This window comes from Lachancea lanzarotensis, scaffold LALA0S03 (genome assembly GCF_000938715.1).
Source record: "Lachancea lanzarotensis genome assembly LALA0, scaffold LALA0S03, whole genome shotgun sequence".
Lineage (NCBI taxonomy): Eukaryota > Fungi > Ascomycota > Saccharomycetes > Saccharomycetales > Saccharomycetaceae > Lachancea > Lachancea lanzarotensis.
In genome coordinates, this window is record NW_019212881.1 from 108,417 (window position 1) to 125,348 (window position 16,932).

A 16,932-nucleotide genomic window follows, 5' to 3' on the forward strand; every position below is an offset into this window, starting at 1 on the left:
GTCGGTATATGCTTTACTGGTGTGCGACCCAATCATTATGATGTTTGATTACCTCTGGTATTATTTGCTCCTCAATGACACCGGATTTTCCGTTGAGCTTGACCCACGAGCCACTCCGATTCTTCTCAGAGACAAATACAACTTCCTTATTTCTTGTCTGAAGCAGGTTTCCTATTACGAGCTGATGACGATAACGATCGAGTGCTTGCGTAGCCTTGTTGATTAAGAGGTTAAGATCTGTTTCGAGCTTGAACGAAACAATCATGGCTTCGTCTGCCCATGATGCCACTAGCCTTCTGAGGAATTTGGGCACGGGATCCAGGTCGATAATCAATTTACCGTCCCCTGGACCATGATGTTTAGTAGTCTCATGCTGATCAGCTTCACGGGATTGTATTTTGTGCTCAGGTAGTCTTGAATGTGGGACAAAAAAATCGCTGACCGCGGCAGCCAGATAAAATAAGCTCTCGCTACTATTGAGCAGCTTCCCTACGCCTTTCAAAGACCACAGATACTGATTGACAGTGGTAAAGGGAAGAAGCAGTAGTTTCTGATCCCTATGCATGTACTTGTCAAACAGTCTTTTGCTTTCTAGAAGCTTCTCTTTGTAGCTAGGATGGAGATCGCCATTTTCGTCATAGTAATCCAGAAAACAGACGTCACTGTTGTGCGTGAAATTACGATTGAACGGAGTCAAAGAGAACTCACGATGAAGGAATATGACAGAGTAACCCTGATACAGAAACTGTTCTGCGCTTGAAGCTCCCCTCGTTCCTGCAGAAAAGTTATCAATGAATCTCACCGTATTGTTTTCCAAAGGAACTGTGGTGCCACCAGAGGTGACCAGAACTACTCGTTTGCGGCCCTTGGATAGCTGTAGCTGGATAAAGTCGTTTGCCTGTGATACGAGATCGTCAAGGTATTCAGGCCTCGGATTCGTGAGGAAGAACTTCTCTTCGTCAACGTTCTCAGCAGGTGGGAAAGCGTCAACATCAAAGGTTCTATCAATTGCCCGAGAAATCTCAGTGGTGGAAGTATGGATAGACATTGTTATGACAGCTTCTAGAGAGTGTTACAATGGCATCAAGACCCCCTGGATTTTCCAGATTAATCGGTTTTCTCGATGATCTGTTGAATAATAGACAGATGGTGAACAGCAGTGTGTGATTAAACGGTGGTAGAATGACGGAACCGTGCGAGATGATCACGGGTCTTCATAATGATTTAGGAGAGCTTGAGCGTTTCAGTTTGAGTGTGAAATCAATCAGAAACGGTGTTATTGAGGGTTTAGTCTCTGTCTGCAAGCAACTTGTGTCTCTTCAGCTTCTTGTTTTGTCTTTCTTTGAATATGGTATCTGCACGCAATTGACGATCATCGTCAGCACGTTTTATCGTGCGAGAATATTCACGGCATTCGAACACAGCTGCACTTTATATCAAAAACAGGCTAGCGCGCATTTGCTCCTTCTGAGATAATTCTTGTCGTTTCATTGCAATATACCATAGCGCTTGCGGGAAAAAAAGGAAAATCAGGAAGAAACGAAAATGACTGGCTTCTAATGAACGGTACTGATGTTGTTGAGTAATATGTCGTTATGTAGATTCAGCCATTGAAGGTAGTGATCGCAAATTGAAGGTGTTTCGGTGGTAATGCTTGATTAAGATACGTATTATGGATATAAGAGGGTTAATAAAATAAAAAATGGTGTCAGTCAGATGACTACCGTAAGAGCCTATGATCCCAAAATTGTTTAGCGAAATCATAAAACGGTCTCTTGGCCCAGTTGGTTAAGGCACCGTGCTAATAACGCGGGGATCAGCGGTTCGATCCCGCTAGAGACCATTTTTCTATTTTTAATATCTAATATATTTACTACAGATCACTATACACCAATCTATCATTCAGCTGGATACACACTATTGAACAAAAACTACAAAAGGCTTTGTATCGTCTTCCCTTCTATAAAATCCATTTCATTTGAGCGTCACCGTTCATATCAGCACTGCTCGTCTTACATTTTTCCCACAACGTAATACCATATACAAGCTTTTAAGACCAAAAAATCCATATCAAGCAAAAGAACAATTCCGACAAACGCCCCATTAGCGTCAAAATAAACAACGATAACGATATAAAATCGTTAATTGGTTCATTGTAGCTCACTTTCTCAATCATATCGTGGTTTCAACCATGCTCGGGTCGTCTATAATGCCCGTGTCTCTTATACTCGCGACAGTAAAATTAATAGGGCTACTCTATTAGAGAAAAAAATACGAAAATTGGCAGAGAACTTATGCTTCCGTAAGATTACTCAAATCCAAGATTTTAACACCCTTGTGAGCCGTATTTGTCGCAACTCACTCCATCACTGGATTGATCTGTTCACGAACCTCCCGTACGCGTGGAATTGAATTGGTACTGCTCTTTTTCAATCGAAGCTGGTGAATACAAGCCATTTGAACTTAACCCGTTATCAGTAACTGACAATATTCGTCCGAAAAGAAGAAGCCATCAAACATCGCTGTACTGGCTTTAAAAGATAATCCATCTGTATTACTACACTGCATAGTTATCCCGGCATTCTTATAAATCTACAGAAAATGACGGAAAATCAAAGTCAACAACCAGCTGTACCAACAGCAGCAGAACCGGCTGCTGACCAAACGGAAGCATCTCAACAAGTCCCCCAACAGAATTCGGTGGAGAACGCTGAACAAAAGCGGGCTGAGCAGGACTCTGATTCCGCAGAGCCTCAAAACGCTGGGGCAACGTCTACTACGGAAACTCAGCAACAATCGGAAGACTCGGAAAACAACGAATCTGCCATTACACCGGCCAATGCCACGAGAGGCGGCAGAGAAACTTCTGATAGAATCCTATATGTCGGTAATCTGGATCTGTCGATCACTGACGGCATGCTAAGACAATACTTTCAGGTTGGGGGTCCAATCTCGAATGTGAAAATATTAATGGACAAAAACAACAAATCCGCTAACTACGCATTTGTAGAGTTTGAGAAACCTCACGATGCCAATGTGGCGTTCGAAACCTTGGACGGAAGGCAGATCGAAAACAACACTGTCAAGATCAATTGGGCGTTTCAATCGCAACAGGTGTCATCAGATGACACCTATAACTTGTTTGTTGGAGACCTCAGTGTCGATGTCGATGATGAGACTCTTGCGAACACGTTCAAAAGTTTCCCCAGCTTTATTCAAGCCCATGTAATGTGGGATATGCAAACTGGTAGATCCAGAGGCTACGGATTTGTGTCCTTTAGCGACCAGAGTCAAGCCCAGAAGGCTATGGAGCACAATCAAGGTGCGGTTGTAAACGGAAGAGCCATTCGCATAAACTGGGCCTCGAAACGTGAGCAGAATAACAACAACCATCACAGCAACAATCACAATAGCCATAACAACGGTTATCCGCTAAATAGCCGGGGCCTTGGATCTCGTCGTGGCGGACAACGTGGTGGCCACCAATACAGAGGACCTATGATTCCAGTTGGCGTTCAAGGTGCTCCTCACGCTGGTCTTATGGGCACTATGGGAATGCCTCCTCATGCGATGCCTCAGCCCCAAGGACCTGTAATGCTGCCGCAATTACCACCTCAAGCAGTGGAGGTCATGGTTTCCAGCGCTCCAGTCAGAATTACAACCGTGTACATTGGTAACATATCTCACTTTGCGTCTGAACAAGATCTAATTCCTTTGCTACAAAGTTTCGGGTTCATTGTGGATTTCAAGCACTACGCCGATAGAGGTTGCTGTTTTGTAAAGTACGGAACTCACGAACAAGCAGCTGTGTGCATATTATCTCTAGGTAACTTCCCTTTCCAGGGTAGAAATCTGAGAACCGGTTGGGGCAAAGAAAAGCCCACTTACGTTGCTCAGCCTAGGCCTGAGAATATGAGCTATGCTATGGGACAGCCTCTGCCTGTAGAACAAGATGTTACTTTTCAGGCTTCAGCACCACCAATGAGCATAACTCCAAGGGAAGATCAGGATGAGTTTCAGTGATGTATATATGTGTATACGATTCATTGATCGCTTGTATCAAGAGCCCAAAATTCAAGTCAAATTGAAGACTGTGGGCGTGAAATCATAAATGTCATTCCATCTTTACCAGTATGGCATCTATATTGGTTTTCAATTCGAAAACTATGAATTAAGTCGAGCCACTCTACTTGAGAGCATTAGGTTTGCAGAATAACAGGATCATTCCTATCACTTGATTGTTTAGCGGTCACTCTTGAACCCTTAGAATCTGTTGATTGTGTCGTAGCGTTTCCGCTTATAGCAGACTGTAGCGATTTTTTAATGCCTCTGAGACCCTTACTTCATTACAAGTCCACTGACACATCTCTAAAAAGCGCCAAAAAAGAAGTGAAGTCGAAGACAACAGCAACGCAAAGTACTCTGAAAACATTTCAACGTCCAGACAAATTTTTGTTCATACTGTTCGTCTGGACGTTGATAAGCTCCCTTTCTGCGTCTTTCACCGCAATGGTTAATCGACTGTAAGTCATATGAACCATCCTTCCATGCAGGCATCAATAGCTATACCTTCATGATAAGATGAAGAGATTTCCTCGCTTGAGGGGCTTCAATCGTCACTGGAGGTAACAGATTTGGCTGTTACGACAGTATACAAGCCGCTTTCTCTCGAGCTAGGAAATCCTGATTTGCGTGGACTTAAGGACCTTAAACTCTTTAAAACGGTCTGCTGAGACAATGGAAATAATGTGTTGGGAAGGGAAGCATCAAATGTCATATAGAAGCTGTAAAAGCGGCAGGATCAATGACTGAAATCGGCAGACATCCTGGGAGATATCTATTCTTTTTGATAGTATAGCACTGTCACCGGAGTTTTTCTCTACGGCTTGTAAGGGGGTTGGACACACAGAAGATGGACTACTTTGTCATTAAAAGCGCAAGTCTATGTTCTTGTTTACCAGAGAGGGCCAACAAATGCTGGATCTTGAGTAGTTTATCTACAGTTTTCGTCTCATGCACGAAATCTGATTGTCTCTAACTTGTTGGGAATCCGGTTGCTCAACTACCAACAACGATACACAAACTGAGAGATGTGCAAATTTAGAGAGAACTAGCTACCAGAGAGGTTGATTAATGACTAGATGGTTCTTCCATAAGTTGAAAGAGTAGAATGGAACGCGAATGGTACAGGGAATACAGGTAATACGAGCAAATACACAAAATATTCACGTCAAAGCCAGCGATTGATGCATATCATCTTAGTTCCAAGCTGCTGGTACACATTGCAAACAGTCATCATGTCGTCAATCCAAAAGTAAGTCTAAGTCCACCAATTTTAACGCAAATACCACCAAAAACCGGCCGAAACTCCCCAAAAAGCTCTACAATGAACTCAGGATGAGCAGAATTTCATTACAAAGCGTTCAGACTCCTTCAATTCTATTCCTTGGGCTCAACATTCCAGCATTTTGGTTCTTCCCGCCCGTCACACCTGACCACCATAATTATCGATCGAGATCCACTTCTGTTAATATAATGGTGAAAAGCGTGAAAAGTTCTAGCACCGATCGAGAAGACAAAAGTACAAGTCAAGTGTTGATAACGTGGCCGCACTGTGACTGAATACTACGGATTCAGTTGTATGGATTTTGCGCTTCAAAAGCTGTGTGTACTTTCTGCTAGTTGGCACGCTTTGATTACCAGTTTGGAGCAAATCGATCACAAAAAATCCACCGCCTTAGTGCTCATTGCATCTGCTGCTCTGCTGCTATACAAAAATCGGCAACAAGTTCAGGGAATTATGGAGTGCTTTGGTATGGTAGGTGGCGATCTAACACGAGGTTTTAGAAATGGTTATTCCAACAGCATGTTCAACAAATGGGGATCGAAAAACTCTGCGCAAGAGGAAAAGATGTGCCAGCGTGGTGGATACGTGGGTGGTCTTGTGAACGATGGCAATACCTGCTTTATGAATTCTGTTCTGCAAAATCTGGCGTCGTCAAAAGCTCTGCTTCGATTTTTGGACGAAGAAGTGCTCGAGGCACACAAGGAACTTGAAGATAGTAGCTTCGGGGAAATGGCTGCAGATGGGCCCGACCAAAATGCTACAGTTGCTGAATCAAACGAACCGGCTAAAAATAAAGGATCTAAGAAGAAAACTTATGGTAAGCGCAAAAAAAGACAGAGCAGAGCAACGGAGAAGGAGCTTGCCGAGGCAGAAGGAGATGATGAAGCGGTAAATGTGGTATTCAGTGCGACTCTGAAAGAACTTTTGGAAAAGCTCAACGAGAAGCACGGTAGAGAAAGGCCGTTCTTCAGAACCAACAAACTTCTAAAAACCATGTCAAAAACCCCCAACAAAAGTCTCCTTCTGGGCTACGATCAAGAGGATGCACAAGAATTTTTCCAGACCATACTTTCAGAACTTGAAAAAAACGTGAAATCCTTATATGGCAAGACCACAAAAGCTGAGAATACACCTGTTCCTGTGAGCGAACTTCCAGAGAATGCGGTTGTGGGTCAGCAGCGCCTAGGAAATGTTGGGACTGTGTATATACCCACAGATCAAATTGAGCCTAACTTGGGCTTAGCCCAAGATGCTGAACAATGCTACACACCTTTCAAGTTAATGACACCATTTGACGGTATCACGGCCGAACGTATTGGTTGCCTACAGTGTGGTGAAAATGGTGGCATACGTTATTCGGTTTTCTCTGGCTTGAGTTTAAATTTACCGAGCGACAACAACATGGGTTCAAGCCTCAAATTATCTGAACTTTTAAATGAGTGGTCGAAGCCTGAAATAATTGAGGGTGTTGAATGTAATAGATGTGCTTTAATAGCGGTTTTGCAACATCTAGAACGGACTCTAGCTCAATACCAGGCCGCCGAATCTGTTTCTGAAAAACTAATCAATGCTGTGGATTCGAGAATTCAGCAGCTTAAAGATATCATAGCCAAGCATGTAGTGGCGGATGAAGACTATAAAAAACTGCATACCGAGAATATGGTACAGAAAACATCAAAATCAAAACAGATTTTGATCTCTAGACCTCCTCCTCTTCTGAGCATCCATATCAACAGATCGGTCTTTGACGTGCGCACGTACATGATAAGGAAGAACAATTCAAGAGTTCTTTTCAAATCCAAGCTAAACCTCGCACCTTGGTGCTGCGATATCGACGAGATTAATCTGGATGCGCGTCTTCCGATGTCAAGAAAGGATCAACGACAAACAGAATCGTCTGAAGACGAAAATGTTGGTGGCGAGTTCTTCGCTCAGTTGCATCGTCGTTATGAAGAGGAATTTGACGACAGTGACGAGGAAGAAACAACTTACCGTCGTGACGACCGCAACGTATCGGATTATGATCCTCTGAAGGGAGAACTAGTCACGTCAAGCGACGAAGAGGAAAACTCAGAAGATGGTGATTACGAAGTGGATAATCTTGGAAATAGCGTTTACAAACCACGCCAAAAAGCTACTTCAAGTCCAGACGTTCACCAAGCGGAAAATACAGGGGAGGTTGCTGCCGAGCCGGAGTCCAGTGTGGACGAAGCCTCGAGTTCTTCTGATGAAGAAGTAGAGGAAGACAGTATGGACCACGCAATTGAGAAGAAGGAAAACCCTACTGCTGTTGCTGATTCCATTGGTGGTTGTGGCAATGGTGGGGCTGCACCCGCGGCTTCAACGGTGCCGGTGGGCCCTCTTACATATGCGCTGCGGTCTGTCATTGTGCACTATGGTTCGCACAACTACGGCCATTACATTGCGTTCCGCAAGTTTAGGGGCCTATGGTGGAGAATCTCAGATGAAAGTGTATACGTTGTTGAGGAAGCAGAAGTTTTGTCTACGCCTGGCGTGTTTATGATGTTCTACGAGTACGATTACAACGAAGAGGCTGGAAAGATGAACGATGACCTGCCATGGGAAGAGACAGAGATGGATGAGAAGAACGAATCTTCAGATGAAAACTAGGTTGTTTTCGGTCCGATATGGCCTGGTGTATATACATATATTCAAATGTACATATAAAGGGCATGTTGCTGCATCAACTTATAAATAAATCCGGACGATGTATTTTGTTGCACTTGACCACACAACCTCTGGCTGATTTCTTAGACTAACAACTCATTGTTTTCTTGTTCACGACCGGCAAGTCTCTGGTACCGTAGTTCCTGTTCACGCTGTTCTTCGCGTTGGTCCTCTTCTATCAATTCTGTAAGATCGTAGTCGAACGTGTTGGGATCGTTATCGATTGTGAAGCCCTGGCGTTTCCGGAGCGTGCTTGTGCGAGAGCCAGAGGCTGTGTTGGGGCCAGTATGATTCAGTTCGATCTTGAAACGAGCACCGTTTTTCGATCTAGAGGACTTTGAAGACGACGATTCTTTGCCAAAGCCCTTTTTCCCACCCGGCGTGGCCAGCTTGTAGGAGAAAGTGCCGGATACCAATGGAAGCACCAGGATGAAGCCCAGGACTACAAACAGCACCACCAAGTATGCGTAGAGATCCATGCTAGCGATAGTGTGTCCTAAGATTGAACGGTGGAAGCGTCTATGTACGGGTATACGCTATTTTTTCGGTTCCGGAACCGTGTTGCTCGTTGGCAATGAAATTTTCCACATTTGAGCTGGCGATTTCAAAGAAAGTCTCTAGCTTGTTTGCCGAAAAGACACACAACTTGCTGTTTGGAGAGAATCCAGAGACTATTTGTAGTGTACCAGAGCATTTGAAAACGGCAAAACGGCAAAAGGGCAAAAATGCAAGCACTAAGGAGAAGTTTAGCCGTGCAACGCCGTTTCTTGTTGCGGAAACCCGCTACATCATCGTTGATGCAGTGGCGTATGCCACTGCATCGTACGTTGGCGTCCAGACCTTCTGGCAGTTCTACGGCTTCTACAAATGCTACGGGTGGACCGGGCTCTACAGATGGCCAGGCTGTGCCAGCCGAGGTATTATCACTCAACATGGACGTATACCACACCCGTTCAGACCTGTTTCTGGAGGCCCTTCAGGACCAACTCGAAGCTCTTGGCGACGAGTATCCACAACTTCTGCCGGACATTGAGCTAACACAGGGCGTCATGACCGTGGTAGTACCCTCTGTTGGCACCTACGTGTTGAACAAACAGCCTCCTAACAAGCAGATCTGGCTATCGTCGCCGGTTTCCGGACCCAACCGCTTCGATCTGTTTCGCGAACGATGGGTCTCACTACGTGACGGAACAGATCTGCTACAAGTTTTGAATCAAGAGTTGGACCAGGTATTCCCAGTGCCGGTGAACCTAGCCGGATGAGACGTAACACTAGGTCCTTGACACCACTACACTGGGTGAGTAGTTCCAAGTGTTGAGGTCGTCACAGCTTACGAGTTCCTAGCTGTGGTAATGGTAGTGGTAGTGGTGGTAGTGGTGACATTTATGTAGTAGATGATGATGTGATGGTCTTTAAGTTTTGTTTTTTATGCCCCTGTTATGGCTAATCTGAGAAGTAGATCATAATTGCTGTGCTAGGAGAAGGGGGTGTGAGATCAGGAGGGTATAAATATCGAGCGATTGAATAAGAAAGAGTGGTGTTAACAACTAAAACAAGTAAAGACACGTAAGAGTTCCGTAAGAAACACGTTACAATTACCAACAACAACACTACTGGAAACTATAGTTACAGATATGACCGCCAAGACCTTTATTGTCACACTCAAAGACCAAGTCACCGAACCAGACGTTTCGTCGATCAAAAAGTCGTTCACCGATCTCGGTGGCAAAATCATACACGAATTCTCGCTGATTAAGGGATTCACGGTCAAGGTGCCGGAAATTGGGATCGACAGCATCAAGGAAAAACACGGGAACCACATTGCCAATATTGAAGAGGACCAAGAAGTGCACACGCAAGCGTGAAAAGAGCTAGAGATACGAAGACAAGTATACGAGATGAGCAAGTAATTTAAGTTTGTTTTTTTTGTTTTCGTTTTTGTTTGTGTTTTTTGTTGTATTTAGGTTTCCCCAATTAGGAAAGGAGCGCTGGATGGAGGTGTTTCTTGTCGCCTCTGTGTGTACTCGCTTTTCATCGTTGTTTCTCAGACCTGGGTTGTCCTTTTGAAATCTTCCCCCCCTGCTTTGCCGAAATTGATCCGTACAAAGTGCTATCACCACTTTGGTCGCTCGACACGGAATTTTAGGGGAGGGCGGGGTAACCCCTTCTTTTCCGGCCCCCACAACTATATAAAGACATGTATCATGACTGACACAACACCTGCCAGTCTTAAGCTCCCGCATCCTCTTTCTTTGCTGTTTCGAGGCATATTCTCAGTCAGAAACGTTCCCCACGCTACAGACTGCTTGCATTCACCATGGGCTACGTTCAGCGGTCTGGCGATCCAAAATTCAAGCCCGTCCAGGGCATCTATGAAGGGCGGCTTCGTCAGTTCATTGATGAAGGCGGGAACTACAAGAAACTTAACCTCCCCCTTTTCTACGACAAAAAGCGCATTTCGCTCGACCAGGATCGTGTCAAAGTCCAATGGTACCAAGTGGAGTTCAAAAAAGGCTCATCGCCGGTGTCACCTGACAAGAGACCGCCTTGGGACGAAATCGTTCGTCGTGACAAGAATCACGAGCTGGAGTTTCGAGATGCATGGAAAGGTCAACCATTTGGGCCCAGCTGGTCTACAACGTGGTTCAAAGTGAGTCTGGTGGTGCCCGATGAGTGGCTTGACAGTGAGGAACAGCTGGTGTTCGAATGGGACTGCAACAACGAGGGAATTGTGATCGACCCCGAAACGCTTATACCCAAAACGGCGTTTTCGGGCGGGAATGAAAGAACAGAGTACTTGTTGCCCAAGGGCCAGAAACACCATGCGTTCTATATCGAGTGTGGCAACAACGGCATGTTTGGATGCGGGTTTGGGTCCTCACCACCGGACGATAATCGGTATTTCCATCTCGACAAAGCAGACCTGGTTTGGCCGAATTGGGACGCACGCGCCTTGCGAATCGATTTTTGGATGCTCACAGACGCGGCCCGCGAGCTTCCCGGTGATTCGTGGCAGAAACACAGGGCTCGCCAAATCGGAAACGCTGTCATGGATTTATTCGATCCAGAAGACCCAGCAAGCGTGCAAAAATGTCAAAAGCTGCTTCATAAAGAGTATTTTGACAAGTTCTTGTACAGTTCCGAAGTGTACCAGAGTGGGGACACCGGTGTAGCAAACGACGTTTATGCAATGGGCAATTGTCATATCGATACCGCGTGGCTATGGCCCTTTGCAGAAACGCACAGGAAAATCGTACGGTCGTGGACATCTCAGTGCACTTTGATGGATAAGTACCCCGAATACCAATTTGTGGCATCTCAGGCACAACAGTTCAAGTGGTTGTTCAAAGAACATAAGAAATTTTTCAATGACATTTTGATCCCCAAGATCCAACAGTCTCAATTTTTCCCCATTGGAGGATCTTGGGTCGAAAACGATACCAATATCCCATCTGGTGAGTCTTTGTGTCGCCAGTTTTTCTTTGGTCAGAGGTTCTTTTTAAAGCATTTTGGATCGAAATCTGACGTATTTTGGCTTCCTGACACGTTCGGATATTCTTCACAAATTCCGCAGATCGCAAGGATTTCAGGTATCGATAAGTTCTTAACTCAAAAGCTCTCCTGGAACAACATCAACAATTTCCCGCATTCTACCTTCAATTGGGTAGGTATTGATGGATCCCAATTACTATCGCATATGCCACCAGGAAATACCTATACCGCGCAGTCTCATTTCGGGGACGTGTTGCGCACTGCCAAGGGCAACAAAAACTCTGAAGTATATGGCTCGGGTCTCTTGCTATATGGTAAGGGGGACGGTGGTGGAGGTCCCACAAGTGAAATGATCGAAAAGATGCGTCGTATCAGATCCATAAGCAACCGTAACGGAAATGTGATTCCCAAGTTGCATGTTGGTTCGACAATTAACGAATTTTATAATGATATCTTGAAAAAGACCAACAACGGTGAAGACTTGCCATCATGGTTTGGGGAGCTCTATTTTGAGTTTCATAGAGGAACGTACACGACACAGGCACAAGTCAAACGTTTGATGAGAGCAAGCGAGATCAAGCTCCACGACCTCGAATGGCTCGCAACAAAAGCATCTTTGGTCTACCCAGATGATTATCAGTATCCAGTCAACGAGATAAATGAGTTATGGGAAGATGTCCTTCTGTGCCAATTTCATGATGTATTACCGGGATCCTGTATTGAAATTGTTTACAAGTATGAGGCACGGCCAATGTTACGGAAAGTCATTGAAAAGGCAGACAAACTTTTAGACTCCGTGGTGAAGGTTTTGGCTAAGAATGGTAAAAAATCTGCTGCAATCGGAACACTTCAATGTTTTGAGGATGGTTGCGCTGGGAGCAAAGCACCTTCCTCTGTTTCTTTGAAAGAAACGGACAAGAATATAAAATTGATGAGCGGAGAGTTTGAAATTGTTGTTGACAAATCGAGAGGTGTCATTTCATCGATCAAGGACGTCAAGCGGGATGTGGAGTATTTGGATTTGAAGAGCGGGAGAAACGCTTTAGGCGCCAACCAATTTGTCTTATTTGACGACAAGCCTCTCGACTGGCAGGCATGGGATACTGAGCTATATTCCACTAATCAATACGAATACCTCACAAATTTGGAGAAGCTTCACATCACCGAAGACTCTCCGGAAAAATGCACTGTTGAAGCTACTTTCAAGGTAAAGGATGATTGCAATCTTGTCACAACAATCACTGTACAGCAGCAAACTGAGGAACAAAGTGGCGGTCTGATCGAAATTGAAACCACCGTCAACAATTGGGGGCCAACTAACAAGTTCCTCAAAGTTGAATTCCCTGTGAACGTTCGCAATGACTTTGCTTCTTACGAGACGCAGTTTGGTATCACGAAAAGACCCACCCATTACAACACCTCTTGGGATGTTGCCAAATTCGAAGTATGTCACCACAAGTTTGCCGACTATTCAGAATTTAGCAAAGGTGTTTCTATCATAAATGACTGCAAATACGGATTTTCAACTCATGGCAATCTGATGCGTCTGTCACTACTCCGCGCGCCCAAGGAGCCTGATGCTCACGCTGATCTTGGCAGTCATACCGTGCGGTATGCAATTTTCCCACACAAGGGAGCGCTTTCGCATGAAACCGTCCATAAGGCGTTGCAATTCAATTATTGCCACAAATACCATATTCCAGAGAATGTTTCCCGCAAGTTCGACGGCGTCATAAAGATTCAGGGTGATCCCAATGTCATTTTGAGCAACATCAAGCGGGGAGAAGATGACAAAGAGCTGGACTCTGAGTACTCATCCAAATCCTGGGACCAGAAGTCACTGGTTGTTAGGATCTATGAATCGCTAGGCGGTGAAGCCTCTGCTACGTTGTCGACGACTCTACCAGTCAAAAGTGTTACGAAGATTGACAGCTTGGAACTTGAGGCAACAGCACAAGTTGAGATCAAGACCGGAGCTCAGCTCGAAGACAACGTTCAAGAAAAGAAAGTGGAAATTAAACTCAAACCATTTGAAATTAGTACCCTCAGGTTTGTCTTTTAAACCTTTTGACGCTTTCGTTACGGACTTTTGTAGAAGAATAATTGTTTATATGATAAGATCGCTATGCTACTTTTTCAAACTATCCTCATCTTTATGAAAAGTTAAAGATTTGGAACTTAGTAAACTTCGAACCAGTTCATTCTACTCGTTGCATACTCAATGGCACTAGCTGATATTGATGCTAAGCGGTTTCCCGTTCAGAAACACCAAAAATACTTTGAACGACATCTTTTGATCCTGCCTTCTAAGTATCAAGACAATGAGCCAAACAAACTTGCCATAGTGGCTTATTCACTGATAGGACTGAATATCCTGGGCATTGACACCTCCAAAAAGTACCAAAATAGCAAAGCATGGCTCCTCAAACATCAGCAGTGTGCTCGGTACGACGGTTTCTCAATTGCTGGTTTTATACCTAGCATCTCGATTCACATTGAAGAAAATCCATCATTTAGCCTGATGAGTACACTTTTCGGGCTCTGGTGTATTATATGTCTCGAGGAAGATGGTTTGGATTCATATCATGAGGAATTGGACGTTGCAGGAATATGCCGATTTGTATCGAAGTGCCAGAGCGAAAATGGTTCGTTCGTATCCAGCTTTGATACCTTAGCTTCTGGCAGAATTTTGGCCTCTTCGATTGATCCAACCGATCTCAGATATGCCTACGCTGCCGTAACAATCCTATATCTGATGGGATGCCGAAACACACAAGATTTTGGTCGTTACATCTCCGTAGAAAAGCTTATGGTCTTCATTAACGCGCAGGCGTGTGGCAGTGGATTTGGTCAGTACGGTGAGCCTCATGCAGGGCTAACCTCTTGTGCACTTTCTATTCTAGATATGTTAGGCGACCAATGGAGCACATTGCCCTCTCCATTCTTCGAACGGACCATAGATTGGTTGTTGCACCGCCAGGTATCTAGTCAAGGCAGTATGACTCTAATGACGAATAGTAATGAATGTTACGATATCGATGACCACGGCGGATTTCAAGGCAGGGAGAACAAATTCGCAGATACGTGCTATTGTTTCTGGTGTTTGAATTCCTTGAATATCCTCCAAAAACGAATAGAAACCAAATTTGACCGTGGTGATATCCTCTCAGAATACTTGTTGGAAAAGACACAAAGCAAGCTGCTAGGAGGATTTGCCAAGAACAACGAAAACGATCCTGATCTTTATCACAGCTGTCTAGGATTGGCAGCTCTCGCGTTGAATTCTGGGGAATTCGACGGTACAGTGTTTTTACCTAAAAGACTCTCACGACGTATCAGGATGGAAGCAGAGGTGGGAACATGAAATCTATTTTAAATTCGTAATGATAGAAATGGTGATGGTAATGTCTTTGTACTTATGAAAACTTTTTGATCAGCTCTTCGTAGATGCCCCACGCGATGCCTGCGCTGAGAGCTTTCCGAGCGAGTCTTAGGCTTAAGCCGTCAAAGAGGGTTTTGGGTCGTTCATGCGCGATAATGGATGTGAACGTTCGGAGAAAACTTGAATATTGAGTTGGGTTCAGTTGCATTCTTGTTTTTATAGTGTCGAAAGGTGCGGTTACAGTTGTTGCCAAACTTGCCGAACTAAAAGCAGCGAGGCAATTCACGATGGTTGACGTCTTGGTAGAGTACATGCCATGCTCATCCCTTTTTAGCATTTGCGAGGGCAGAAGATGTGGTAATTGAAGCTTGAATTGCTCGTAGAAGAGAACGTATAGTCCAGCGTAAGGTGCATCTCTCAGAATCGTAGCGTTGCATCCGCTGAAAAACCCACGGATACCTTCAGAGTGGAAAATATGTTTTGCAGCTTCGCCCATACTGCGATAATTATACATTGTAGACTCAAATCTCACCTTTAGAATTGTGATGGGCATTGTTGCTACTCCTACCACAGCTCTGGTCACACCTCCGGAAACCAAGTTCTCGTACATGGTCAATTGAGGCAGAAAACTACTATCTGCATTCTTGTTTCTGGCTCCAAAAACCTTTCTTTCAGCAATTGTGGTCCTCACCACGTTCAAAGTCGAAAGAAAAAGGGCACTTCCCACAGACGTCCTTAGAGCCGATGGTACCGTTCCTTTCCACAACTGGGCAGGAGAACCGATGACCCTAATGGCATTGGACAATGTTGTGTTTTGGTTTTGTTGTAGTCTTGTCTTTAAAAGATCAAAAGGCTGTAAGATCACAGCAGAAGTCAACCCACCTACAAACCCACCTATCAGATGTGATGTCTTCTTGGGTTTTTCGGACATGGAATAGAAGCACTTGGTATACTGTCAAAAGTGTCAGCAGCGTACTATCAGTAACCGAGATATAAATGGGTCAAACGGCCTTGTGGAACAACTCTGTGCTTTGCATCTCGAGTTCTTGACAACAGTAAGGATTTAACGACGTCTTCCAAGCTGTAATTGAAGATCACTTCGTACTATCAAAGTAGACTGCAAGCTCCGCTCCTGTAAGTTCGATGCTGTTGTTCAACAACTGAATCCGGCAATCATCTTGTGGGGTGGCCAGCTTGCACAATGTAATAACAACCTTGCTGTCCAGCCATTTCGATTGAAATACCATACGTTTCCCATCGATGTCACGAAACATGGTGTAGACCTGGTCTACCGAGGTCCAGGTCTCAAGAGCGCCCAAATCGATGCTTGATAGTTCACAATTGAGTCCGGTTCCGGTGAATTTCGTGTAGGCTTCCTTGAGGGACCAATAGTGCGTGAATTTTTTATCTCGCAACCAACCTGGGGTCATTTGGTTAAGACTGCTGAATTCTTCAGGGGAAAATATGGCTTTGAACGTGTTCAAATAGTCGTCACCAAAATTGTTACAATCCTTGGTAGTAGCAAGGTCTATCCCTACGCTAGAAGCGGCATCGATATACATGGCAGTTCTGCCGTCGCAGTTTGACATGTTAAATGCTAATCCTGTCATCGCTGCACACGCTGGTTTGCCATAAGGTGAAAGTTCTAGTTTAAGCGCGTGAGTAGGAAGATTTGTGACCATTGAGATCCCACATAGTTGCAAGAGCTGGTTACAAAGTGCTGTTTTTTTCAAATCTTGACCTTTTTTGTTCAAAATTCGACGTTGCGTCTGCAACGGCAAAAGTCTCAACAGAGCTTCAAATTGAAAGTCGTCGTCCAGAAACTTACTACGACTATCGCACACCAGGATCATAGGCCTGTGAAACTTATCTTGAGCAAGCATTGGCCTCGAGAGCTCGAGCCATTACTACAACTTCGTGAGACAATGGCTTGATCTTGACGTCTAAGGGCATTTCAATATCTAAATTACTATGATCTTAATCAGGGTTCAACCGTCGATGACTCCAAATCCACATCGAAGAA

At 44.5% G+C, this 16,932-nt stretch overlaps 10 protein-coding genes and 1 non-coding gene across 11 annotated transcripts; 7 read left to right on the forward strand and 4 right to left on the reverse strand.

The window, feature by feature from the left end:
* Positions 1-13: 13 nt before the first annotated feature.
* CAB2 (LALA0S03e01332g1_1) lies at positions 14-1,048 on the reverse strand (the record flags this gene model as incomplete). Its single annotated transcript, XM_022773096.1, has 1 exon — positions 14-1,048. One exon carries the CDS (start codon positions 1,046-1,048, stop codon positions 14-16), a length of 1,035 nt encoding a protein of 344 aa, XP_022627604.1.
* A 721-nt stretch (positions 1,049-1,769) lies between these two features.
* On the forward strand, positions 1,770-1,843 carry LALA0_S03e01354r. The gene has a single exon. It is a non-coding gene; the product is annotated as a tRNA-Ile (tRNA).
* A 758-nt stretch (positions 1,844-2,601) lies between these two features.
* PUB1 (LALA0S03e01376g1_1) lies at positions 2,602-4,023 on the forward strand (the record flags this gene model as incomplete). Its single annotated transcript, XM_022773097.1, has 1 exon — positions 2,602-4,023. One exon carries the CDS (start codon positions 2,602-2,604, stop codon positions 4,021-4,023), a length of 1,422 nt encoding a protein of 473 aa, XP_022627605.1.
* Positions 4,024-5,641: 1,618 nt separating this feature from the next.
* Positions 5,642-7,978, forward strand: UBP1 (LALA0S03e01398g1_1; the record flags this gene model as incomplete). Its single annotated transcript, XM_022773098.1, has 1 exon — positions 5,642-7,978. One exon carries the CDS (start codon positions 5,642-5,644, stop codon positions 7,976-7,978), a length of 2,337 nt encoding a protein of 778 aa, XP_022627606.1.
* Positions 7,979-8,118: 140 nt separating this feature from the next.
* EXP1 (LALA0S03e01420g1_1) lies at positions 8,119-8,514 on the reverse strand (the record flags this gene model as incomplete). Its single annotated transcript, XM_022773100.1, has 1 exon — positions 8,119-8,514. One exon carries the CDS (start codon positions 8,512-8,514, stop codon positions 8,119-8,121), a length of 396 nt encoding a protein of 131 aa, XP_022627607.1.
* A 246-nt stretch (positions 8,515-8,760) lies between these two features.
* Positions 8,761-9,297, forward strand: YFH1 (LALA0S03e01442g1_1; the record flags this gene model as incomplete). Its single annotated transcript, XM_022773101.1, has 1 exon — positions 8,761-9,297. The coding sequence occupies one exon, from the start codon at positions 8,761-8,763 to the stop codon at positions 9,295-9,297; it is 537 nt and encodes a 178-aa protein (XP_022627608.1).
* Positions 9,298-9,669: 372 nt separating this feature from the next.
* On the forward strand, positions 9,670-9,900 carry PBI2 (LALA0S03e01464g1_1; the record flags this gene model as incomplete). The annotated part of the gene is made up of 1 exon (XM_022773102.1): positions 9,670-9,900. One exon carries the CDS (start codon positions 9,670-9,672, stop codon positions 9,898-9,900), a length of 231 nt encoding a protein of 76 aa, XP_022627609.1.
* Positions 9,901-10,352: 452 nt separating this feature from the next.
* On the forward strand, positions 10,353-13,589 carry AMS1 (LALA0S03e01486g1_1; the record flags this gene model as incomplete). Its single annotated transcript, XM_022773103.1, has 1 exon — positions 10,353-13,589. The coding sequence occupies one exon, from the start codon at positions 10,353-10,355 to the stop codon at positions 13,587-13,589; it is 3,237 nt and encodes a 1,078-aa protein (XP_022627610.1).
* A 159-nt stretch (positions 13,590-13,748) lies between these two features.
* CDC43 (LALA0S03e01508g1_1) lies at positions 13,749-14,891 on the forward strand (the record flags this gene model as incomplete). The annotated part of the gene is made up of 1 exon (XM_022773104.1): positions 13,749-14,891. The coding sequence occupies one exon, from the start codon at positions 13,749-13,751 to the stop codon at positions 14,889-14,891; it is 1,143 nt and encodes a 380-aa protein (XP_022627611.1).
* A 52-nt stretch (positions 14,892-14,943) lies between these two features.
* Positions 14,944-15,840, reverse strand: HEM25 (LALA0S03e01530g1_1; the record flags this gene model as incomplete). The annotated part of the gene is made up of 1 exon (XM_022773105.1): positions 14,944-15,840. The coding sequence occupies one exon, from the start codon at positions 15,838-15,840 to the stop codon at positions 14,944-14,946; it is 897 nt and encodes a 298-aa protein (XP_022627612.1).
* A 163-nt stretch (positions 15,841-16,003) lies between these two features.
* LYS5 (LALA0S03e01552g1_1) lies at positions 16,004-16,792 on the reverse strand (the record flags this gene model as incomplete). The annotated part of the gene is made up of 1 exon (XM_022773106.1): positions 16,004-16,792. One exon carries the CDS (start codon positions 16,790-16,792, stop codon positions 16,004-16,006), a length of 789 nt encoding a protein of 262 aa, XP_022627613.1.
* Between the last annotated feature and the right edge of the window lie 140 nt (positions 16,793-16,932).